The sequence below is a fragment of the Coturnix japonica genome, chromosome 23, assembly GCF_054131305.1.
Source record: "Coturnix japonica strain WE chromosome 23, WE-NBRP24, whole genome shotgun sequence".
In the NCBI taxonomy this organism is placed as follows: domain Eukaryota; kingdom Metazoa; phylum Chordata; class Aves; order Galliformes; family Phasianidae; genus Coturnix; species Coturnix japonica.
Genome location: NC_140685.1, coordinates 7,072,623 through 7,098,153, shown reverse-complemented (window position 1 = coordinate 7,098,153; position 25,531 = coordinate 7,072,623). Strand labels below are relative to the sequence as shown.

General features: G+C 47.0%; 1 protein-coding gene and 1 long non-coding RNA gene across 2 annotated transcripts in view; one reads left to right on the top strand and one right to left on the bottom strand.

Moving 5' to 3' along the window:
* MAP2K6 (mitogen-activated protein kinase kinase 6) overlaps nt 1-20,744 on the top strand; it is a 41,677-nt gene extending 20,933 nt beyond the window's left edge. Inside the window, exons 6-12 of the mRNA XM_015879960.3 lie at nt 379-495; nt 944-995; nt 2,942-3,069; nt 3,709-3,786; nt 4,671-4,810; nt 7,555-7,600; nt 10,740-20,744. Coding sequence (XP_015735446.1) covers nt 379-495; nt 944-995; nt 2,942-3,069; nt 3,709-3,786; nt 4,671-4,810; nt 7,555-7,600; nt 10,740-10,817 — 639 coding nt within the window. The 3' untranslated portion in view covers nt 10,818-20,744. The remainder of the gene's footprint in view (nt 1-378; nt 496-943; nt 996-2,941; nt 3,070-3,708; nt 3,787-4,670; nt 4,811-7,554; nt 7,601-10,739) is intronic.
* The window catches only part of LOC107322200 (uncharacterized), a 47,751-nt gene continuing 33,238 nt past the window's right edge, over nt 11,019-25,531 (bottom strand). Inside the window, exon 2 of the long non-coding RNA XR_014936825.1 lies at nt 11,019-24,495. This is a non-coding gene — a long non-coding RNA (uncharacterized LOC107322200). The remainder of the gene's footprint in view (nt 24,496-25,531) is intronic.

Genomic DNA, 25,531 nt, shown 5'->3' with positions numbered 1-25,531 from the left:
GCAAGGGTTTAAACTAGATATGAGGTATGGTAAAATTGGAATTTGCTCAACCTCGAGCTGAAGGTCTGTCATTTACACTTATTTCTTGCTGAGCACGTAAGAACCTCAGTCCTGATAACTTTCAAGAATCCTAAATTACAGAGAGTCTGCTTTGGGAAGAGACAGAAGAAAACGAACCTTAAATGGTAGGGAAGGTGGATGGCACTTATTGAAGCTGGGGAGATGAGAAAGGGAATGTCCAGCCCAGTTTTGCTGAATGACTTTTAGGTGATAGAGGCAAACAGAACAGCAAAGGACAGTGCCAAAGAAGATGATTGGACATGAAAAGAAAGGGTGATCCATTCCACTGGCAGATATTTGCTTTTTTTTATCCTCCAGGGAGACGTGTGGATTTGCATGGAGCTGATGGATACCTCACTGGACAAATTCTACAAGCATGTCATTGACAAAGGCCTGACGATTCCTGAGGACATCTTAGGGAAAATAGCCGTCTCTGTGAGTATGAGCAGGGCAAGGAGGGAAGGAAAAGGATGCTTCTTTTCTGAGCCAAGTCCTGCATCACCAGCCTCCCAGCAGTGTTTGCACTGGGCAAGGACCACAAGCCAGCCCATATGGACATTTCTAGGTGGCTTCCAGTATTTGGTCTTGGGTGATGTCATTCATAAGCCATAAATACCCCCAGATTTGCCTGTGCACACTGCCTCTAAGAGGTGGCACAGTGTTGGGTGTGGGGAGGACCCCACAGCTCCTCTACCTCCCCATTAGGATTCTGGCACCCTGAGAGATCCCTGGGTACCCTCTGTCACCTCAGGGTGCAGGACACAGGAGAGACGTAGCTCCTTCCCTCCAGGCAGGATCAGTGAGGATGGGGGGGAAGGCAGTCAGCATCATCTCCCCACCACAGTGCTGCCAGCTGTGATTCACTCTAGATTTGTTCTTTCAGATTGTAAAAGCACTAGAACATCTACACAGTAAGCTCTCCGTGATCCACAGAGGTAAGAGCCAGTCTGTGCTGCTGTTTGTCTGTCCTATCAGCCTCCCAAGGGCTGGCCTCGCAGCCAGGCGCAGGGCTCCCAAAGTACCCCAGATGCTCTCTCTTATGACTAGCAAAAGCCACATCAGAAGAAATGTCTGCTGATTTGCTCTTTAAAAACTCCATGCTGGAGCTGGAGCCGGAGTGGAGAAGTGGGCTCCAGCCTGATTGTGTTGGCAGAGAAAGGGTTGTTTGCTCTGGACTACATTTCCCTAGTCCGTAGTCTGAATCCATGGTGTGCTTCACCACCTCTGCAAAATTAAAGCAGACTTTTCTTCTGACTTTTCTTGTGCTCTGGATCAGGCTTTCTGCGGGCCTCTCCATTCTGGCAGTGACCTAACCATCCCCATCCCCTTCTGTGGGCTTCCCCAAAGACTAGCTGGGCAGTGTGTTCCATACTTAACATAGAGCCATAGAACATAGCTTCAAGTGAACTCTTCAATACTCTCTTTAAGCATTTCTCTTTTTGCGTCTCATGGATGCCACGAAAGAAATAAATTTGCAGCATTGCTGCTTGATCCCTTTCTTTCTAAAGGATCATTTTCAATTTGTCATGTGGAGGAAAAAGCCCTCTGGAGTGTGACTGCTGGGCCAAGGGGTGTCCAAAGTTCAGCTCCAACAAGTGGTCACGTACTGCAGATAATAGTGTGTGTGGCTGGAGTTTGAGTTCTGCCTTCTGTGTCGTTCACAGTGGGTGGAAAAATGCTGCTCAGCTTCTGGATTTTTGTTTGTTTGATTTCCACTGAAAACTGTCTTATTTTGAGATAATAACAGATGGGTGAGAATCTCAGCTACCTGAGGCTTTTGATTGCAAAACACCGAGGAGAGAGTGGTTGTTAATAATCTGTAACCCACTCAGTTCTGAAGAGCAGGACACAAAGCAGCTTCTTGTCTCCTTTTTCAGCTCTTCTTTTTCATAGTTCATCACATGTAGGTAGACAACCTTGTTGCAGAAGTGACCTCTTATTTCTGGGTGTCAAGATTGTGCCCTACTGAGGATCAGTCCTGGGATGAGAGAAGATAGAAGTCTGTGCTCAGCATATAAGTCAGATCAGCAAATGGACTTTGTGCTGAAATTCCACCTGGGAATAGCCCAGGCAGGGAGGATTCCCCACTGCGCAGGAAAGCTCCTGTACTCCAAGCTGGATATCACTTTTGGGTTCTTTCTGTGCCTTAATTTCCCTTGCTGATGGTGAATATAACCACCATTATGCAAACACAAAGGCACCACAGATTACAAGGCTGTAATGGGAAGCAGATAAATCTAGCAGTAATAAATAGCTGAGACGCTCGCCTGATTTCCATAAGGTGTGGAGCACCCACACTCCTGCTGCTGTTAACACTGCCTTCAAGCTTGGGATCTTTAAATTTAGAGGCCACTTCTGAAATCTTGATCCTCATCTCAGTTTACTGCTTCCTTCTTCCACTGTGACCCTCACTGTTATGCACTCCCTCCTGTCTGCCTGTCATCTTTGCCCTATGGGTTTTCCTTGTCCTGACAAGAAAACAGCCTCATTGGGGGCTCACCAGTGCTCCAGCCTTGCACAGACATTCCCCTAGAGATGTCTCCAGCTCTGCAGAGCTGTTCCCTTTGAGTGCTCTGATGTCTGTGGCCATCCCTGGCTTGCTGGGATATAATGGCTTAACACAGGATTTCTTCCCACCTCCCCAAACCAGTGAGAGGAGCGTGCAAGTGAAGGGACACACTCAGGACGTGCAACAGGCCCACGAGGCAGTCGCCTTTATGTGCAGTCCATGCAGCCAGCTGGGCTTCTGCTGTGTGTGCAATGCTGGGGGTTTGTGTGGGCACCTTTGGTGCCCTCTGCTGATAGGAAGCTCTTTGGCTTTTTTGGCTTGTCTCAACCACCCATGCGTGACAGTGACTGTGCTATGTGTTCCTTCTTGCAGATGTAAAGCCCTCTAACGTGTTGATCAATACGCAGGGGCAGGTGAAAATGTGCGATTTTGGAATTAGCGGTTACCTCGTTGACTCGGTTGCTAAAACCATGGATGCAGGATGCAAACCCTACATGGCTGTAAGTTGAGCTGCTGAAAAGCTGCATGTGCAAGCTGCTGCAGGACAGCCAGAGGAACATGAGCCTGGGTGTCAGGTCATCCTGAAGGGGGAAGGATCAGCCATCAGACCGTCCTTAGGCCTCGTTTTGGAAGACATATCCCTGAAACTGCTTGTAAAGGGGCAGAGATAGAGGTGGATCTCACAGGTCAAATCAGGTCTCCTGGGCACAGCTTCTTGCTGCCTTATTGCCTCCCCATGACCTTGGAGAAGGCTCTGTAATTACTCCCTGTTGCACTTTAGCCGTTTGCCCTATGGGGACAACAGTATTCTCCTGGGAGGAAAACACTCCTTTGGACTTGCTTTCTGTGGAGTGGATACACAGAGTGAGCACAGGCCTGAGGAACTGAGGCCTTTTTGTGCCAGATGTGCTGCGTCAGCTGCATCACCCCATTCCCTGGTGCAGGTACCATGTGTTTATGGTGACCCATTTCACTGTTGCCCCTACTGACATGGATATAGGGTTGCATTTGGTGCCATGATGGCCAAGGGAGCAAGCTGCAGCATGGGCTGAAAGACCCCTCTGTGGTCAGCAAGCCCTGGGTAAAAGCATTGCACTGGGTCCATCCCTCTTTCTTAACTGCTTTACGTCTCTTTGCAGCCTGAAAGAATTAACCCGGAGCTGAACCAGAAGGGGTACAGCGTCAAATCTGATATCTGGAGCCTGGGCATCACGATGGTAGGGAGATCACAATGGTGGGGCAATCTGGGGGTTGCAGCAGTGCTGGAGGCTTGGCTTGTGTATTCATTTTCCTCTCCATAGCTCTCTGACACTGATGGCAGTGGTTCCCTGGGAATGTAGTAGGGTGGGAAGGGGTACACAGCTCTACAAGATACCAGCAAGTATATGATAAGGTCGAGGGTAAGTGGGATGGAGCTGTTTTGCAAAGTCCTTGCTGCTTTGGATGCATTGGCATGGCAGGACTGGTCCCTGGGGATGTCCAAACGTTGGCCAACCATTGGGTGTCCAACCTGTGGCTGTCCTTGAAGCATGCCACCCTGATGGGGACAAGCTGTGCTGTGGTGGCCTCAGGCTGCCGGAAGATGGCAGCATGGGCTAAGGAAATAGTGTCCATCTGTGCAGCAGGTTGGATTCCAATCTGAAACAGCACTCCCAGCACTGAGTGCTCAGTAAAGTCTTCTCAGAGGAGGAGGCATTGGGTGTTGATAATACCTATTGCACACCAGTAGATGCAGTGTTTAGGGGGAGGCCATCGACTTGCCTTTTTATAGCACAGGTACCCTTTGCAATATGGCTTTGTTTTGTTTTGTTTTTTTTAACCTGAATCCTCTCCCCAGTGACATGTAACAGTATGGCAATGGGGAGGACCGAATATGGAGGCTGCTGGGTCTCCTCAGGACTTCCCTGTGTACTTGGGGAATATAAAACACAAGTTGTGATGCCTTGAGGCCAGGTGGGGTGATGAGATGCCACGTATTTATGCAGAGCCAAAAAACCCTACATGGGTGGTGTGGGTGCATGGGTGGGAGCACAGGCTGTCACATCCTATGGGGTGGACGTGGGGTGTCTCCTTGAGCTGAGGTTGGGTGCTGTCTCCTCAGATCGAGCTGGCCATCCTGCGCTTTCCCTACGACTCCTGGGGGACGCCCTTCCAGCAGCTCAAGCAGGTGGTGGAGGAGCCGTCGCCGCAGCTCCCAGCAGACAAATTCTCAGCAGAGTTCGTCGATTTTACCTCGCAATGGTAAACAAACCATCCTTTACCCATCTCCCCTGGCCCTGCAGGCTGCAGCCAGCTGAGGCTGAGCAGGGCAGGTGCTGTCCCCATCCCCACATCAGGGGGACAACCTGGTTGTGGACTATAACCCCTCAGGGTGAGGGCTGTGCCTTCACACCTGCAGGACGGGGGCTGAGCAGTGCTGGGCTTAGGCACTGGGTTGGCACTGTGCGTCCTTGGTGCGGTGATGGTGGCTGTGATAGCCTCCCTGGCTTAAGGACCCGGCTCAGCCTTTTAGAGGACACAGGAGGGAGGGATTAAGGAGGATTTCTCAGCTGGTTGTCTCAGTATGAACAGCACAGGGTTGGCAACACAGAATGTAGAAGGTGAGCAGCGCCTAGAAATGTCCATGTCCTCCTGCCACCGTGCTCCCAAGGGAAGCAGCACTGAGGGCAGGCACAGCACAGAGCTCACCCTGCAATGGCCCCATCCACAGCCATCCCGCTACTGGGGTTCTCCGGCTGCTGCTCTGCTTTCCCTGGGACTCAGAGCTGGAAGCAGCAGGAGAATTTGGCTGTATCATAGGAAAAGGGCTGGAGCAGATGAGCGCTGTCTGGAGGCCGGCAGCGCTGCGTGGAAGCACAGGCTCTCCCAGCATCCGAGGAGACTCACGGCTGCCCTCGTCGTATGGTTCACAGAGAGCTGGCAGCAGCCCCGCGGCTCCTGACTGCTTCTCCCTCCAGCTTCCCTGGAAACCGCCTGGGAGGCGTTTGTATTTTCCAGGCTCTGCAGTGCCATCCGCTTGCTTGCCAAGTTGGCAGGTGGATGGTGGTTTGCGGGGCAGCCAAGAAAGGACGGCAGATCGACAAATACAGAAATGTGAGCCTGTTCCCGAGCTGCCAGTGTCAGGGCTTGAAGCCCAACCGGCTCTGCTGTGACCCAGGAAAGGGATTATCAGCCACTCCTGCCTGGGGACTTTAAGTACTGACACTCAGATTCTTTGGACTCTGTCCAAACATGTTTTTGAGGTCCCTGTATTCTGCTGCATGCTTCTACCAACCCTCACTGGGGAATACCTGCACACACCCACACTGCTATTTGTCTCTTGGAGGTGGGAGCTGGCTTGGAAAAACCCTCTTGCAGAATGCCCACCCTTATTGCAAGACCCACGCTGGGATTCTGGACCAGCTGCCTATCTCCCGTGCTGTTGGCTCACTGCTTGTTATTGCAAAGTTGCCTGTTTGTGCCAGGCAGGCTGTTTTTCCCCACTGAATGGAAGCATATATTTTGCATTTGAAAGCATGGTGTCTTGCAGCTATTGCCTTGGGCTGATTTAGGAACAAGAAATCCTCAGCTGTTTATGGTAGTTGCAGTGAGAAGAATGACCCTGCTGAGCAGCACTTATATCTTGACAGCTCATGCTCTGTGGGGTATATGGCCTTTTCTCTCTTTGCAAATCCTACCATTTAGGATCACTGAAGATCCCTCAAGCCCAGTAGAATTGCATGGAATCAGGAGTGTATTTTGGTTGTGGATTGTAGTGATTTTGTGCTGTCCGAGTCAGAACTTCTGACAGCAGAGCAGGTCACATCAAGTCAGTGTATAAAGACTGGTTTAAGGCTATCCGTAGTTCAGCAGGTGGCAGGGTGAACTGCACCATCTGCTGTATGGGGTGGTGCAGCTCTAATGACCTGTAGGTAACACAGGAAAGTTTCTGGGATGTCTGAGCTAGCATCAGATCCAAATACGCTCTTTGTTCCCGAAGATTTATATAGGTATCAGTAAAGTGTCAACAAATTTCCTGGTATTAGTAACCTGGGAACAAGGGTTTTGTTTGTAGAGGGTCTAAATTAAGAGGACTATACCCAAATCCTGCTTGTGAACACACCCAACCTTGAAATTCACCTTAGCATCTCAGCCTGGGTTGCTTTTCAGCCCAGAGGATGTGACACATCCCGTACCTCCAGTTCGTCGATATTGGCACGTATCGTTACTAGGTTCCTCTGTTCATTCACAACATGACACTGAACACGAGCCCACTACACACAGCAAGCAGGAAATATCTATTCAGTGTGTGTCCTCTGCTTCCTCTGGGCTCCGTCAAATCCCAGCAGAGGAGCAACTTATCATCACTGAGGTTCTCACTTTTGTTTTGCTCAGTGTGACACCTTTTCCCCGCCACCGACGTGTACGTGTGTGAAGATCTTTTCAAGTTGCTCCAAGTGTCTTTCCCCTAAATACACTGTCAGGAAGTGAGTAGCGATTACGTCCTGTCTTTTAAAAAACTATTTTCTGCAGGAGGGAAACCAAAATAACTTCCAGCTACAACTCTCCAGAGCCATCTGTTGTAGGAGAGGAGAAAAAAGGATGTCCCATGTAACCGTCCCCACTGATAACAGCGGGCTGATAAACAAATAGTTGTACACGTGCTTTGGAGCCATTCGGTCACCACTCCCAACCAAAGTTTGCAGACATGCCTGTAGTTGCTGACCTACTGGATAGTACCCAAAAAACCAATTGGGTTTGGACACCAGCAACTGGCAGAGCATTAACTGTTGTATAGGGTGTCTGCAGACCCGGGACCTAGAGCACTGGCTGTATTGGTTGCAGGTGACCTCAGTGCCTAAGCTGATTGTTTAGTGTATAGATAAGTGGCTGAACTTACTCTATAGGGTCTTGAAGCCTTGTTTTTGTCACAGTGTGATCTTATGGGCTTGCTTAACTTTCATGCAGACTATAACATTGAACAATTTTTTTCCTTTCCATTAAAGCTTGAAGAAGAATTCCAAAGAACGGCCAACATACCCAGAGCTTATGGTGAGTCTGTCTGGATTAAACAGTGTATTGGTTCAGAACGGAGGTGGGTTGTAATGAAATGCTGAACACAGGGTTTCCAGTAGTGGCTGGTGATTTGGGATTCTCAGCATCTCAATTTTCGTAACAGAAATGAGGATGCTGGCACTTCAGTGTCTTGGGAAGGTGCTGCGAGACAGAGATGCTCTTGGAGGTGTCAATCAAGTGCTATTCCAGTCAGATCAGTGGAGAAGAAGTGTAAACAGTGAACAGATTTGCTAAGGGATAAGAATGAGGCTGCAGAGAATCACTTAGCAAGGGTAAAGTCCTTCTCTTGGGTTTGTGTGATGGTTTCAAACACTGAAGCCAAGTGCTTGCAACACAAGGGCTGCAGGAGCAGTGCGGTCTGCTGAGCTCTCCTGCCATGGTGTGTTGAGAGAGGAAACTTTGGACAGGGTGATTTCTGAATGTTACGGACAGAGACAAGTCTGTGACTAATAATTCCGGTTATTGAATTTTGTCTGCTGCTTAGAGACTGTGAGCATGTCTAGGAAAGAGGAATAACTGAGGAAGAAGATGCTGATAAAGGCTCGCAATGAAGGAAATGCAGAGCATTGCAGGGCTTTGAGGTCAGGTGCACTTTACTGCTGAGGAACTTCCAGCAGTGCAGACATTGACGTAACTCAGCTCTGGGCTGGAGCTGGCACAGGATGGTCTGTGCTGAGGTTTATCTGCCAGGGCTCCACAGCTTCATGGCCCGTTTCTCTCCTGATGTTGTAGTATTGATCCTGGTGCTGCTAAAAGCTGATCAAAAGCAGGGGAGCTTGGGAAGCCAGTGTTTCACTCAAGCCTCTCATCTCTTTTTCACAATCACCTGATTGAAAGCTAAAGGCTGAAAAGTGCCTAACTTCGTTCCTGGAGTATTGGTGTCTCCTGCCCTTAGGATGCGCACCAGGGAGTGACATCCTCAGCCTCAATGCTGCTCTGCTTGGAGGTTTTGAGACCTCCACAGTGCAAAGGTGCCAGGGCTGAAGGTGTTCTCTGGTTGCAAGCCATGCCAGATATCCCCCACACCTTCCAAAAGTGAATTGTAAGCAATAAATAATTCCAGTGGCATTTTTTGCTGGGCCCTTTAATGCAGTTTTTCTATATATAGATCTGATTTGCACACGATTTGCAACTGGTTGCAACGGTTTGTTACTGGTTTCAGACAAAGGGAGGCTTGAGGTTTATGTTGTTTTCTTTTTTTCCCGTTGTTTTGTTTTAATTACTATTGAATAAACACATATATATCTTAAGCGTATTTCTGAACTTTGCCAAATGGCCTTTTATCAAAAGGTTCACCAGCATGGCTCTGTCTGTTGCAGCATTAATACCCATTGGCAGGCGAGTGCATTTCTATTGAATTAGGTTCTTGGATCACCTCTCCAGAGTATCTCAATGCTGTGGTATTTTATGGCTGACATGAATGTTGTGAGGTCCTGTGGTTGAGGGTTGCTGTTCTGTTGTGTTTTGTTTTCTGCCTCCTCTCTCTGTTATGGCATTAAGTTGTGGTAATGGATTGGACTTGCCATTTAGACCAAGACTGCTCCCTTGCTTTCCTGTGGAATTGAGGTTTCTCATGGAAAATATGACTCTGTGCTATCTTGAGCATCAGGAAAACTGATACGGATGCTTAATCTCATTTAAAAAAACCACTTCCCCAGGTGAAGTGGAGCATGAAACTACTGCAGGACTCCTCCCTGGTGGTCTGCATGTTGCAGGGAGCATTTCCCACCCAGCATGGGGAGCTTTGTGCTATAACTAGACTCAGACATTGCAGAGGGGTTGGGCTCACAGACAGGGCTGGAGGGCATCACTGTCATTCATGTCATGCGTGTGGGTGCATCTGGGCTGTGGTTGGCCCTGCTTTGGGTGTGAGTTAGATGGGCTGTGAAAGAGTGGTGTCTCAATAGGATAATAATACAGCAGGCTGTTTGGGTCATTTCTCTTAGAATTATTTGGGACAATATCTTTAAGAATCGGGCTTGAGTGAAGAGAGTCATGAATCAAACCAAGCTACCCCAGGCTGCATATAGGAAGCACAGCTATGTTTTATACAGAGCCAAGGCTGCCTGCAAGCCCTGCAGGGCCCCAGCTGCCATTTGGTTCTCTTTAACACTCGTAATACAAATAAATACAATTAACTGCCAAGACAGTGGGTGTCAAATAGTGTTTTGGTGATTTCAGGTGGAAGCTGGCTTCGGCTGATGCATTGCAGGCCCTGGTACAAACTGAGTCACTGGTGCTAGCAGAAAGGAGCTTCTGGGGGTCATTCAGTTGTGTATTTTAATCCTTCCCCATATTTTTCCATTTGCGCTGAAATGCAGGCAGGATTTTCTGGCAGGATGTCTTCCCATGTTGGTCACGATTAAGTAGTTAAACATACAGCTGGGGATGGCTTTCCAGCCAGGATGGCTTTCCTCTCTGCGGCATTTAGGGGTAAGGTAGCCGTCTCCTGCTGTGAGAATGAGCAATTGGAGGGAAGAAATGAGACTCAAAAGTCACCAGAGGGTAAATACACAGATAAAGCAGGAAGCTGAGGGAAAACCCACTGCAGTCACCCTTCCTGCGAGGTTTTCCCTTGCTTCCAGGCTGCTGGGCAGGACGTGCTAGAGATGTTGTTCAGTACTCTCTGATGCTTCAAGAGCAGCCCGGGTCAGCCCTCCCATGCAGGGCAGGGTGGAGAGAGAATGTGAGAGCGTGGCACAAATCCACAGCCTTTGTGAAGTGGCCCCTTGGGCCTCCTAGAAGTGTCTCAGCTGCAAAACATGGCAAGCCCAATATTATCATAGAGTCATAGATGCATTAAGGTTCGAAAAGCCCTCTCAGATCAAGTCTGATCCCAGCCAACCGCACTGTGTCCACTGACCACATCCATCAGTGCTACATCCATGGTTCTGGAACACCTGTAGGGACATTGAACCCAGCACTTCCTGGGCAAATGTGCCACAGCATCACCACTGTTTTGGAGAAAAGTTTCCTAATACCAGCTTGAAAATGATGCTAGCAACAGAGTGTTTGCCACCGTCTAAAAGACTGTCTGAAAAGACATTAGATTCGGTCCTAAGCACTGTGAATAATAAACTTTCCTGTTTTGTTTTCACTCTTCTTCTCTTCCCAGCAACATCCTTTCTTCACCCTGCACGAATCCAAAGAGACAGACGTCGCCTCTTTTGTCAAACTCATCCTGGGAGACTGAGAACTGGACTTGATATGAATTGCCCTTCTGTGGACTGGTGGGTGCAGGGGAGGGGCGCGTGGCAGGACTTGTCATGGAAGCACCAACAGAAAGTCGCCGTGTTTTGTTTTGTTTTGTTTTGATTCTGAGAACCCCCCCCCCTGCCTCGCAGAAGTTTTTAAAAGGGTTCTTTGGTATCCATAGTGACATAGAACGAGCTGGTTAGTGAAATGAATTTTAATAAGGTTGGTAACCTTGAAACAAAAGCAAAACGACAAGAAGAAAATTTAAAGAGTGATTTACATATTTAAATGACAGTCAAAATCCCTCTTCCTAACTTTCTCCTTGTTCCCTTTTCCCCTTCCTCCTGAACCGGAATTTGCTTTGTCATGGTAATAGGTGCTATGGTAGTCATGAAGTTGTATGTAGATTTATATTTTGTCCCTTCCATTATTTTAATATTTATGTTAAGTGCTTGATGGAATAGATTTCTGTTTTATATGAGGATGAATGTGTGGTGGTGATGATGATGCTTAAATGAGGCCACAGCAAACAATAGTCCTAGGGCTATGCTGGGGAAAAAGGTGCCGGAGGAAAAGAGAAAGAAGTGTCTGTGTTGTGGGTAATATTTAATGTGCATCCTAAAAGGAATTTATAGACAAGGATCTCAGTTCAGCTCCTTGAGCTGCCTTTGTAGGGTGCAAGGCAGCATTGCTGTGCTGGAGGGAGCCCCGGTGTTCCATGAGCTCACCTCTCCTCCACAGACCATGCTCTGAGCCCACTGTGCTCTGCCAACCTCTGCACGGGGAAAAGCCCCTGCCCTACATCCCGCCCCTTATCCTGCAGGACTGGGCAGGTGATGAGGTCTGAAGTGGGAAGATATTGTTGGGTGAGTTTCTGGGATAGGAGTCCCAGAGGGAAACGACTTGTCCGGAATGTTGCACAAAGACCAGGAGGAGCCTGGTCCCCACCTGTCCTCAAACCCAGCAGCGTTGCAGTGTCTGGGGCTCACCTGGGCTGGGGATGTGCTGCTTTGGGCCTAAAAGGGCACTCCTCTCACCTCCTCCAGATAAGAAAGGCAAACAATCTACACTGCGGGATGTCTGAAAAAGCAGGGATAGCTGCTAGCCAAGGGCTGGAGTGTGAAGGCTGTCTGGGTGGGAGGGGGAATATGGTAACCCACTCTGCTTTTAGGTAACGTGGTTACTTTCCAGAGAATTGGGGGCCAAGCACTGCGAGGCATTGCTGCATCTGGAGCAAGGCCACTGGCACCAGCCTGGTGCTGGTTTGACTGAGCCAGACCTGCAGAGCTGCATCACCAGGCTATGAGTCCTTTGCCTTTGCCTGTGTCTCCTTCTCCCAGCCCTGCAGGGTGCCTGTGTTCATGGCTGCACTGCAGCCTGCGTGTGTGCCTTGTGCCCCTCTGTATGCTTCTCCTCCCCACCTATCACTTCACACAAGTTCTCAGAGCTAAATCCCAACTGGAAGCCTGCCCTGCAAGACAGTTATGCAGGATGTTATTCAGCCTGGAACACAGCCCTTTCTCTTCTAGTTTAGTGGCATCAGTCTCCATCGGTGTAGGTTCGGCTTCAGGACTACCCTAAGCACCCACCAGGCAAGTTGGGAAGGGTGGTATTTAGAGCAGGGACCCCTGAGTGGCAGGGTAGTAACACTAGTGCTGGGTGCACATGAATGCTTTGACCACCAGTGCCTGGGCTGCCACTGTCAATGTCAAAACTGTGGCTGGCAGTGCCTGCTTAGGTGGTTGCAAACCCTACAACAGTGCTGCTCTGCCCTGGGGCCATATCATAGAACATCCTGATCTGGAAGTGACCCATAAGGATCGTCAAGTCCAGCTCCATATCGAAGGAGATTCATTGATTCTTGTGCTCCTCCACTGCAGAGCAGGGCAGGCAGGGTGCAGGTGATTCCTTACTGCAAAGGGCTCACGGGTCACACAGGCTTTGGGGAGGAGGTTCCCCTTCCTCAGCCCCTGTTTCATGAGCCTGTTGGCCCCCAGTAACAACAAGCTCCATATTTCACTTTGAGTCGAGGAGAACCTTTCAGGTCACATTGTGTTGTGGGTGAAACACAAGGATGTTTTACTTCACTCTGTAATTTTAAAAGGCCTCGCATGGCTCATAATCTGCCCTCTCATATTCCGTGGTGTGTGTGTGTTTTCTCTCTCTCACTTTCTCAGAGTCACAGAGCTGTTTTGATTGATTGTCCTCAGCTGCAGCTGAAAGTCCGGCCAGCCAGTTTATGGAGTTGGTTCCAGCATCAATTCTCGCTTTGAAAAACATGACATTTAAAACCACCCTTTGGTTTTCCTACATATGGATCTGATGCTTTTGTTAAAGATTGTTTTTGCTACTTTTCTCCTGGAATATAAGTCTCGTTTGGACACCGCATCCTCTTGACCTCACAGCACCTTTATTTCAGTGCCATTGTAATTGACAGGTTGAATTTATGAGATACTGTCAAAGTTCAGTATTAATAGCAGATATTAATGTCACCAGCGTTTTCCAATAGAAAATTAATGTCAGTGTTGTCTGCAGCTCGGAACCCTCTAAAATGATTCCTGCATGCCTCAACACTACATGCTGAGTGCTTTCTTTTATGCCTTTTGCTCTTGCAGTGCTTGGGCTGTCTAATCCCTTTGTTTTAATGACATTACAATAGAGCATGCAACAAATCACTTCACTTCCTCCTGATTCTCCATGACTTTGTTCCTTTAAAAGTCATTTACGTCAGCCCAGAGTAAGTGTGAATCCGTATGGCCAGTGTGAGTAAAACCAGTGATCTGCATTGATTGCCACTGTGGAAGGTACTTGGAAAAAGGAGAAGAATACAGAGGCTGTCTGTCTCTGCATCCCATGTATTGGACATAACGCTTGGCCTGATCAAGGGTATTCTTAGAGAGTAGCCTGAGCTGGTGGCCTCGGAGCAAGGAGGAGAGCCAAGGACTCCTGCCTGCAAGGTTGCAAAACAACAGTCAGACTCTTTTCCAATTGATTGCAAACTCAGTAAAGATGAAAGGCTTTTGGTCAGTACTCAGAGTCTTTTTCAGACGTAACCTGAGCACAGGTTTGGCTGGGAGAGTCATGATTTGTGGGATATTAAGCCTTTCCCACTAACCTTGCCCCATGCCCTGGTGTTGAGGCTTGAAGCTGTTCTTCCAAAGGCTCTTTTGTTTTCAGACAGTGCAGAACTGTGGGCAGCACACAGGGTGTTAGATTGTCCCGAGTCAGGATATTTAAATTGCAGAAGCAGCAGGTCTCATGCCACGGACCTGAAACAAACCAAAACACCCCAGGGAGTAAAGAGGAGTGAAAAGCTGCCCAGAGCTGAGCACCGAGCCATGGCTTGGACCAGCAGTGTGAATTAATTCTAGCACAGTGAGACATTTGTAAGGCAGGGCCTCTCTGCTGCTCTTTTCTCAGCCACAGCAGTGGTGATCTGGCTGTGTGAGACATGCATAGCCCATCCTCATGGCAGGAAGAGGGAGACCACAGGGCCATGATGTTCATCATCTGTTTGTCTCCAGCGTGCCAAATTCCTTACAACTCCTGATGTTCTTGCTTGAGGCTTTGCAATTTTTAGGGGTCTTGAACTGTGGATGGCAGGAAGGCTTCTTTCTGGGTCCCCAACAGCCCACCATCCCTTAAACTTGATGGAAAAGCTGGAGAACATTTTCTGGTTACCATTTTTAAAGGCCACCCTGTTGCTGCAGTGGGTGGAACGTCCATCTTCTCTGGAGATTTTCCAGGTGTGCTGAAGTTCACACAAAGATCTTCATACTGTATGTCTGCATTTTTCCCTGACTTCTGTTGAGTTTAGTGGCAAGGAAGGAGGCATTTCTCAGTTGTTGAAGAAGTGGGACTGCCTTTTCTGGAGGCACTTGGTGGGTCGCTACTTAAGAAATAGCACTTAAAATGACTGAGTGCAGTTGAGCTCACTGTTCTTTGACTGGTGGGGAAGGAGGTGGTTGTGTGCCTGTTGGGTCAGTGTTAGGTGCATTTTGACTTGGTGGGAAGGGTCTCCAGGGCCCTCGCCCATGTGGTGTTGCAATGCCCAGTTCCAAGGGCAGAGACACCCACCCACACAGCTTTAGCCAAGATTTCTCAGTGTTTGCAGAAGCAAAGTATGTACCTGAACATTTCCCTTCTTTCCTAGACGTTTTGGAAGAGGAAATCCCACTCGGCTAATACAGCATTGCTTTAGTGGCTGGTCTGGTGTAGTTCAGACAAGGTTCCCACCAGCTCCCTTGTTTAATAGGCCTCTTTTTTATTAAAAACAAAACCCAAACTCCTGTCTCAGAAAAGCCAGCCAAGATGCTCTTTTTTTTCTCTCTCTCTTCCATCTTGTTCCTCTTAAAGGAACTCTGGGAGCCAGTCTTGGTGCTTTCACTCTTGCACATGCCAAAGATTGCTACATCCCTCTTAGTTATGCTCCTGCCAAACCAGATCTTATAGTCTTGCCTCAAGAATCATCCACTTCCCTGCTCCTTGGGGTTCCTTTTGTTGCTGTTGCTTTTTCATTGAATTTCCTCATGTTTATTGACATGTCTATTGTTGAGCTTCCTGGACACATGCAGCTCCCTTTTGCAGATACAGAGAAAGACAAACAGTTGCCTTCATTGGTCAGCCCCTGCTGTTGGGGAAATACTGCTGGTGATATGATTCTTGCAGGTGGGGATGGCTCTCATTTAAAGGGTCATGGAGGGTGTAAACTGGCATCGCTCCATTGGCTTTGCTGGAATAAGGCCAGTTTTGTCCAGCTGAGAATCTGTCCTTAATGTCTAAACAGTTATTACACACTAATAAAGATTAATGATCGTAAATCCCCATGGATTATACATAAAATGGCAAGTTTCACTCATTAATCTTTATTGCCATATTATAGCTGTTTATGTTAGAGGAGTTATCTCTCTCTGTTCTGAGCATGCACTTAGGAGGAAGGGGCTGAGTGTGGGGGAGATGGCTGGTGGACATAACAGACCAGATGTCCATGTGTTTTATAGTCTGTGTCCTCTCCCCCAAGTTACTTATTTCCTTGAAAGCCTTTAACCAGCAGCAAAGGATGTATCACAGAGCTTTGTCTGCTTCTCTGGCCTCTGGCTGAGCTATAAAATCCAGATTGTTTCTGGTGAGAAGGGATCAGATCTCCTAATTAATATTTCAGCTCAGCCTTTACTGGAGCAGATGGATAATATGAAATTTGACGAGCGCTCTGGCAGGCCTGAGCTCTGCAGTGCACTGAGATTCACTCTCCTGGACTGTGGCTGGAAGAGATAGTTTCTGGGCAGTATGAAGCAATGTTTCAGCTTCTTCATGGAACCCCGCACTATAAAAGCAGTTGATTTTGTTATTAAGGAGGGCCAGAAAAAGCTTACTTAACTCTAGTCTTTTGTATTTGGAGATGAGCATAGATGCAGCTTGGAGGTGGTGGTGCCAGTGGTGTACACTGTATAAATGAAAAGGACTCTTGAGGAGAGTGTAGCAAACTGCCAGGGTTGTTTTAATGGCACAGGGACAAACTAAGTGCTCTGTTGAGCAGCTGTTGTTTGTCCACCCTGCCAAGGAAGAGCTGGAGTTGATCGAGGAGAGCTCAGCAGACAGAGAGTAATGGATTTAGGTGACGCATTTTGTCACGTGTCTCAGATGCCACTGTGTACCCATTGCCTGCAAAAGAAACATTTAAAACCCAAAAGAAAACCAGGGAAGAACTGCAAGTGAGCTGGTGGTGGTGCCTGCTGTATGGCCTCGTGCATTGCTGCTTCCCCCGTTGAGCTTGTCAGTGAGTTTCATTGGGCATGAATGATGGGAAAGGCTTGGGCACTGCCTCTGTAGCTGAGAAAGAAGAGGGTAAATATCTTAAGGAGTAAATTAGATACTCCCATCTTTTGGTTAGTTATAACTGCCACAGGAACAAAGGAATCCTGCAGGGACCTGTGCTGCAGGCAGTGTTGTTCCACTAAGAATGCGTGTGACGTGTTGCACAACCTGCTTTAGTGCACTGCTGGGTGGCTGGCCAGCTCTTAGCCTGCATTGACCTCTTCTCTAGAGTCACAGTTACATTTTGCATTTTACTGTCTGGGATTTTACTAGCAGCCTTTTTTGTCCAGGCGGTTGGGCAGAGAGAAGGCAAGAGAAAGGGGCCTTTGGGAGAAGAAGGTGCTGCCTGTATGCTATCCAGCGCCTGCCCGCAGGTATCCAGCCAAGGTGAGAGCTTCCCTGAGCCATTTGAATACTCCCTGACATGTGTTCTTACTTCTCCATCTCAGGAAAAATCCCTGCTGGAAGCAGAGCAGCCCCATGGTTTGCCCTTGCCGGCAGCCAGCCTGTGGGCCGGGCTGCGTTTCCTTCCTCGAAAGGCTCTTGGGTTTCTCTAAACGATGGGGCACCACTCCAGCGGCTGTGAGGTACCGTGGGGATAAGCTGGGAAATGCTTGGAAGCGTCTTAAAACGCACTGGAAATACAGATGGAAATCTCGAAAGATCAGACGGCTTTCGGCAATTTCCAAAGCTGCGTGGTTTTAGCCAGACCTGAAAATTCTTCCTAGAAGTTTATTTCGGGGTATTTTGGTATGTTACTTTCGCTTTTGGGCCCAGCTAAATCCAGGAAGTTCAAAATAGTGTAATTTTAAAATAGAGAATAAACACACCCAACCCGAGTATTGCTGAACAGATCAGGAAAATTCGTGTTTGGTTTCTCACAAAGGAAGAATTCAGGCCAGCTAAGGGTTTATCCTAATTCAGTCTGGTTTTACCCGAAATTATTACTCTTTTTGAGAAAATAAGGGATCAGTCTGTGGTCTTTCCATAATGCCATGACCCAGCATGTAAAGGTCTGAATCATGATGCCAGCAGGAGGCTGGAGACAAGTGCAATGTGAAGAGGCAGCCAGCACTGAGAGCTGGAAGGATCAAGCAAGCACATTCATGGCCTCTATAAACATAGGTAGAGGCAGATCCTCCAGGGTTATGTTTGATGGAGACATTGGGGTCTGCCATGTTGCATTTCTTTTGGCCTGTTCCTCTTAGAAAGACCTTACAGCCATCTCAGAGTGTCCAGAAACAATATCTGAGTCAGTTGTATCTCTCAGCTCAATTGTATGCTTCTTTTCAGGAAGGCTTAAGTCATGGTGGGGTTCTACAGACAGTAAAAAAGCCACAGCATCACCATATCTGTCTCCAAACATTTCCATTTAACAGGTGTGTTGTGAATTTCCAGAGCTCTACCACCATTTTGCTTCCTCCGCAGACATGAGTTGAGCAGCTTGTGTTTGGTAGTGGCTGTTACCATGCCCCCAGGGCTGATGGAAATCATCACAGAATCCACAACTGTTGAAATTTGGCATTTATTTGTTAATAGCAGCACACTGGGGGGAAGCTGCTAAATGTAGCGTCTTGCAAACTGAGGATATGTTGGAGTAAAACTTGTCATTTCTCTGTCCAAAGTCTTCAGTTTATGGGATGACGGTTTTGATGGCAAAGATCCATGTTTGGCATCAACATTTATCAAATTTGTAGAGTTTCTGTCTCAGCTTGTGAAATCTACTGTGTTGAGATGGCGGGGAATTCGTAACAAAGGTATTTCTATGTATTTTAAGCTAAAAAATGTAAGGAAAACTGAGCTTAATGGAAAAGTAACCACTTCCCAGTGGTGTGCTGGTGTTAAAGAGAGCGCAGGCAAAGTGGCAGGTTGGAAGTCTTCTCTTTTTTAATGTGTTTAATCTTTATAGCAGTTCAGATTTTCTTTCAGTGACTTGGTTTGCTCTGGAATTAGAGATAAAGTAATTTATTTTTTCAAAAAATCTTTTTTTTTCCCCACTTCTTTAAACATCTCGGAGTCTTCTAAATAAACCTTCTCGCCTTCTTTTGATTTTAATAGGAAAAACACCAGTTGGGTTGTAATGTTTCTTTCCATAGGGGATTGAGTGGCACCAGAGATCGTTTTAGCTGCTAAAATGCTTGGTGCTCCAACCCTGAGTGCACTGGAATTCTGAGAAAATTCTCCACCTGAAAAGTACAATCTAGTTTGAGATGAGCTGGGTTAATCCAAGCCTCCATGTCAGGATCTTCTGTATCAGGAGCCTGGAGTTCCCCATCAGCCCCCAGGTCGAGGCAGCTAGGAATGCACTGGAAGTGCTGAGGGATGGAGCACTGATAAGCAGCATAGGGATGAAATCCCAAACATGAGACCTGTGGGAGACTGGTAGGGGTCTCCCAGTCATGCTCTTCTTGTTCTTTTAGTTCCCTTCCTCCCGTCTGCAAATGTATCTTGCTTCTCTGCTGCTTCCAAAGCTGCCCAGGCCGTGCTGATAAGGAACGCTGTGATGCATCTGTTTTCCAACAGCTTGCGTTGGTTTTCTGGTTTGTTTTTTCTTCCCCCTGTGCATAAGAAGAGTTGGGTAGCAGAATGTGGATTTCATTAGAAGTTCATAAAGCAGGGACCTCAGAAGGATGTGGGTATGAATGCTTTTCAGGCATCTGAGGTGAACTTTAAATGGAGCTTTGGCCCTCATTTGCTTTCTGCTTTTCAAATACCATTTATGAGAAAGCGGAGCTGTCAAAGCCATGCATGAACTTTGCCTTCTTGCGAATAACTTGTCTCTAATTGTCAGAATGCACAAGAAACTTGTCTCAAAGTAAATCCGGTAGCTCCACAAAGCTATGAGTGCGTATGCATTTGTGTGCAGCTGGGTGGGTGCAGGGAGCCCTTCTGCCATTTCAGAGATTGAAAAAAACGCAATGCAAAGTGTTTTTAAAAAGAGCAATTAAAATGTTCTGTTTGTTGGCAAAAGTACATCAGACCACATCTCCCATCGTTCTTTTAATTGCTTTGTGTTTGTTTGTGTTGCCTGTGTCTTTGCTTGCTTCTTTCCACTGCAGCGCAGTCCAGAGCCTCACACAGCAGGGGTGGAATGGGAAATAGGGTGTTAGGAGAAGGGCAGGGCAGTGCAATGGGAGTCATTGTCACTTTTTAGCTTGTTGAGGCAGCTCTGTCCTCATCAGCATCAAAACTTCCTACATCCTAACATAAGACCCCCCAAATCTTTGTGCAAGGAGATGGAGACAGGAAGCTTTGAGTCCCTGCCCTCACCCTGGCTTGGGCAGTCCTTCTGAACACTGCTGGTGGTTTAGTAATAGCAGCATCATGCTGGGGTCAGGCAAACAGTGCAGAGTGCTTCGTGGTCACCCACTGCCAGCCCCTGAGACCTCGTGTCAGTGCAGTCTGAAGCACTTCTCTTAACCTGTGTTGTCTTCATTCATCTCAAAGCCGCTCCTCATCCTATGGAGGTGAGAAATAGGAAACTGACAGTAGGACCATGTGCATAAAGCTAGATAGGCTTTTATTTAATGTTGTTTTAACGAGATGCTTTTAGGACTCGTGTTGTGTTGGATTAAGGATATTGGTGGAACAGTTGAACTGGTATTCCTTAACCTTTCCCTCCGCCCTCTTCATTTGAAAGACAAAATAGATTGGGAGAATATATTGATCTTGAAAAAGAACCCACAACCCTGTTGGTAGAATACATTGATCTTTACTACGCTTCAGTTTTATTTCTCAGGATACCCAAAGGTTTATCACTGCTGCTGAGAGAAGGGGACAGTACACCTTTTTGAAACTTCAACCACTGTAACCCATTTTCCAGATGTGTGTGTGTGTGTGCGTGTGTGTGTGTGTGTGTTCAACTCAGCACTGCGTGTGCGTGTGTTCTGCTGATTATTGTGTGCATCTATGAAATGCTTCAAACAACTGCCTGGAAGTCAAAAAACCAACCACCTCTTTCCAGTCATGTTTGCCGTGACTTTTCATAACCACACTTGAACTAGTGGTCTCGGATTAAATATTCAAAGAGCAGGGCATCTTTATAGCAATGGTATGTCAGTCAAATTAAGAAAAATGTACACAAAAATAAATAAATTAAATTAAAAAATGACGCGTTGTCAGCCTACCTATATTTACCTGTTGGAAGTGCTACAGTAGATTGTGGAATGGTTGCTGGGAGCACATTTTGTACTGCTTTTGCTATTCATATGGAAGGTTTTTAAGGATCAACTTACTTGTAACAGCTTATCATTCTTGAGAACTCGGGAACGCTCAAGCTGCTCTACAGAAATAATCACATTTCGGCAGACGCATCCACATCCCGTCCAGCCCACATCAAAGCATGAAGCCAAAGCCCCGCTGTGGCTCTGGCAGGCGCTGGGGGACCAGAGGAATTGGCTTCCTGTCCCCCAAAGCAGCTTTGCAGCCTGGATGGAGTGCAGTGGGCTGCAACCCCTTGGCCAGCATAGACCAGGGGTGCAAGTCTTGGGCAGGGGCCTATCTTGGTGCAAATCAAATGCAGCACTTTGTGCTTGGTCCCACATCCAGCCTCCAATTCCACTGCAAGCCCCATCACTGTTTTCTGCATTGAAGCCTCGTGTTTCTTTAAAGGTTAGTGATGCTTTTGCCATGATACAAGGCCAGTTTTCACCCTTAATTTATTGGCTGAAGTCACATAGCATTTTGCTTGAGAAAAGCATGCTGGTCTGGGTCATACTGAAACATGAACAGCTATTTCCCGCTTTCTCACATAAATAAAATGATGCTTCCATTTATTTAAGAATTGTTGAAAACAATATATCAGCTCCCTCTGTTGACCCTGCAGTCCCAGTTAAGGCAAAAGCACTGGTTGCTGTGCAGATGCACTAAAGAATGAACTAAGACAAAGTATCCTGCTTAATATGATCACTTCTAGGGGCACGAGAAAGGAACTGATGTTTATTACATAGCAGTAAACCATGTCCTGGGCTGAACAAGTTCAGATTGCAAGGGGACGTTACCATGCCAGTGACATGGAGACTGCTATAAAAACATCTGAAGGGGAGAACTGGAAGAGGCACATCACCATTTCTGGGAATCCTAAGCAAAACAGCTGCTGAAGCTTCACCCGCACTATGGCATCTGTGAGTGGATGCGCGTTCCATTTAAAAGAAATTAAGAGCCTTACTTTCATTTTATCAAATCAAATTATCCTTGTACATTCAGAATATTTATGCATCAGTACTTTATTATTATTATTATTATTAGAGCTTTATCTTACTGTAATCAATTCCAAATACAAAACTATTTTTATTGCTGAAATACAGCAGTAATTTATAAGATGTACATGGAATGCACAGGAGATGCCAAAAGCAATTTTATAGAGCCTCTTTTGTTGTCATCTACAATGCATCAGTTCTTGCCTTCGGCCTCCCATCAAATTTAAAAGGCCCAGGACAAAATAAATAAATAGATAAATGTAGGTAAGCGTACTGAAGTAGCTGCCAGGCCCTAAAATAGTCTGAAGATATGTGTGCACCTTTGGGATAGCTTTTGGTTGAACACAGAACAGTCATGTAAGCCAACCTGAGCTTTGTAATGCAATTATTTTTGTTGGCCAAATAGTATATCTTGTTCCCTCTGTGTCCCTTGCCTTCCATATAGTATTTCACTCATGTTCAGAAAAAGAAATTGTAAATTAAGATCTTGCATTATCACAGCTAACATCATGTTGAAATGACAAGTGAAAGCTGAAGGTCTGCAGGTGAATGGGAATGCCAACCTGGACAAGTATGTAAAGGCTGAATTGACTTGAAGTGGTCACACACTCAGGCAAGATGGGCATTTTGTACCTGTAGAGGGATTTTAGTACCTTTTGTATTAACACTGGTGATAAATTTGCTACTGGAGAGTTTCTGAAGTCCACAAAGCTAGGAAGAGGTGGCTGCTGAAGTGCTTTGCCTGGTGGCCATACAAGTGGGAATATCTATACAATTGTGTGGATAACCTGAGCAACCAGCAGGATTTGTCCAGTGCATAACACTGCTCAGACACACAGGTCTTGCTGCTGCATTTCCTTGTGGCTGAGACAAAGCACAGGAAACTGAGCAGTTGGGTTTTACATGTAGGGTGTTTTGAGAGCATTTGAGGCGACACATGCTTGTCTTGGCATGAGCTGCTCTGCCCTCTTCTCTGTGTCATGAACAGCATGCTTGTAGCTGGCCCAGGCACAGCAACGCTGTGTTCCTGCCTCCTCTGTCTTCTCTTTGTTTCTCCCATTTGGTATCCCTTCTAGGCATGCAGCAAGATTTGCTTCCAACACACACATGCCAAACAAAGCCCTCAGCTGTTTCCTTGCAGCTTGCAGCAGTGGCAATGGCCATTTGCTTGGCCAGAAGCTGGCGCTGGCCTGGGGAGCCATCATTCTTACTTTCTGGAATGACCCTGGTGTCCCTGCTGTAAAGCCATGTTTTACCACTGCAGCACACTGCTGGTTCATGTTCTGGCTCTCTGGCACTGGAGAAGCCTGAGATGATGCTAAAAATGAAGTATTAAAGATTTCTGTAAGAATATCTTGCTTCAAGAGATGATGTTATTTACTGTTGTTAAAGATATTGCCCCTATAATCCTAAGTTTGATTTGCTTGCCAAATCCTACTGATGCTGTGAGGGGAATAAGTACTTCATAAAAAAAGCCAAAAAACAAAAACCATGCAATTTTTAATACCCGATGACTGGTTTTAGTACATTTGTGTTACTACTTTTCCAAATTATACTGTAGGTGTTAAAAATAAATGGAAGGACATTACAGAGTGCTACCAAATTACTAAAGGGAAACGTCATTAAGACTCCTTTCATGTTTGTATACTGCTTTCACGTTAGAGTGCTTTTGGGAAATTATTATTATTTATAGTAATAACAAATCCCACGTGGAGGTATCGCTCCTAAAGCATTTTGCACGCAGATGACTTCAGGCCTCAGCGCTGTGGCTCTCAGTTAGGTTGGGAGATGAAGGCCAAGATTCGCTGATTGAGATCAGATGGCTGGTGGCGAGAAGGAATCTAGATGACTTAACTGGAGGGATTAAACTCAAGTCTTTTGGCTTCCATTTGGCTGTTTTATAAACTGCTCCGCGGGGCCAGCCCGTCGGGCCACGCTCCCCTCGCTGCGGGTGTGTGATGTTAGCGCGGCGGCTTGGAGCTCCGGCACGGCGGTCGGCATTCGCCGCCCAGACATTCTGGGTGAGAAAAGGGAAGGCAGGAGAGCAGAAAGCTAAAATTAGTCCTGCAGCACCCAGCCATGCACCTCATCCTGCCCTCCTGCTGCTCCCCAGGCTATGGGGTGGTGGTTTGGAGTCATCCCCATGCTGAAGCCTCTTGTCCTGCATGCAAGCTTAGAGCTGTGGCCTTGGTGACCCCCCAGCCAAGCACCCCCAGCCCTACGGGGGGATATGGGTCTCCCTTCGTTCTGTCAGGACCGTAACCTTTGCTTTTACAGCGCTGATTGAAACCAAGAGTGGAAAGAAAAAGTCAGAGCCGCTCTGTTTTCCTTCCCCTCCCTTCCATTATCTCCTTGCTTTTCCATCCATCCTCATTTCGCGTGCCTCTCAGATTGCGTCCCCCAGGTCTTCCAGTTATTTATTGACCCAGACCTAATTCCTTGTTTCCAGAAATGTATCATGAAGCCTGCCTTTGAGTCACTCGTGTTTTGCTCTCCAGGCTCACCTCTTTGACCATGTTTTCCTGTAAGAGATAAGGATGTGGGGTTTGCGGAGTAATCGCAGCAGGATGCCTGGGTTTCATTCATAGATCTGTTGCCACTGGCTCATTATGGAAAATTAGGAGGGTTGTTTCACCTTTCAGTGCCTCACCTCAGTGTCACCATCTGTAAAACAAGGCTAATAATTGTTATCTCTTCCTTGCAGGAGAACTGGGGAGCTTTGCTAATAACCATCTGCTAAATGTTCTCAGAGCCCCCACATGAACATTTCTACTGAAGTGCAAATTATTATTAGAAACCAGGGATTGTTACTGGATTGATATCAAATCATTGTCGACAGCTTCTCTGCAGGGAAAACTTAGGCGCAGCCAACAAGAACAAGCTGCATGTTTTGAAGTTGTGCAGTTGATTATATTGGCTTTCATCTTCTGGTAAGAGGATCCTCTGCCATCTGAACTCTCTGATCTCTGGGAATACAATTCATCCAATCAATCTGGAGGAAAATAAACCTCTTCAGACAAAAAATAAAGAATCCACCTGAGATCATACGAAGATGGAGGATGTCAATTAATTCCCAGCCCCCAGTCGTTAACTCTTGTAAGCCCGGGGTTTTTCTGACCCACCAGGCAATGCTTAAGAGAACACCTAATGCATCCATTACACAGGCTTGATATCACAAAGAGCCTGCGGGTATGCCTGAGCTACACTAATTGAAAACATGCAAACATTTTGCAGCATTTTGGTGCCACTGAAGGCTTGTATGCACTGTTGGAGGGATGCTTGTTGGTCTCATGGTAGCAGACAGAACCCAGAGGTGCCAGTAGGATTTCAGCCAAGCCCCACCAATGCCTTCTCACAGAATCACAGCCTTGTACCCAGCTTGGCCTCCCCTCCTTTTTGTGTAGAGGCCCCTCCGTTGTGCTTCTGCTGAGCTGAAAAATGAGACAGAGGATTGCTGGAGGCTGCAACCCATTACTGGTACTCAATAAGTGCACTGTCAATAGGAACGAACAGTAGAGACAGGGCTGGAAATTGGGATAATGACAAGGACTGTGCTGGGAGGACCTGACTGCTTGGGCCTCCGATGCCACTATAACTGGTAATATTTAACTGGTGGCATGTAGCCAACAAGAATTTTCCCTCTGATGCCATTACTTGCCATGATGGCCGCTGTTTTAGTTCGCTGGATTTAAGTAAAACA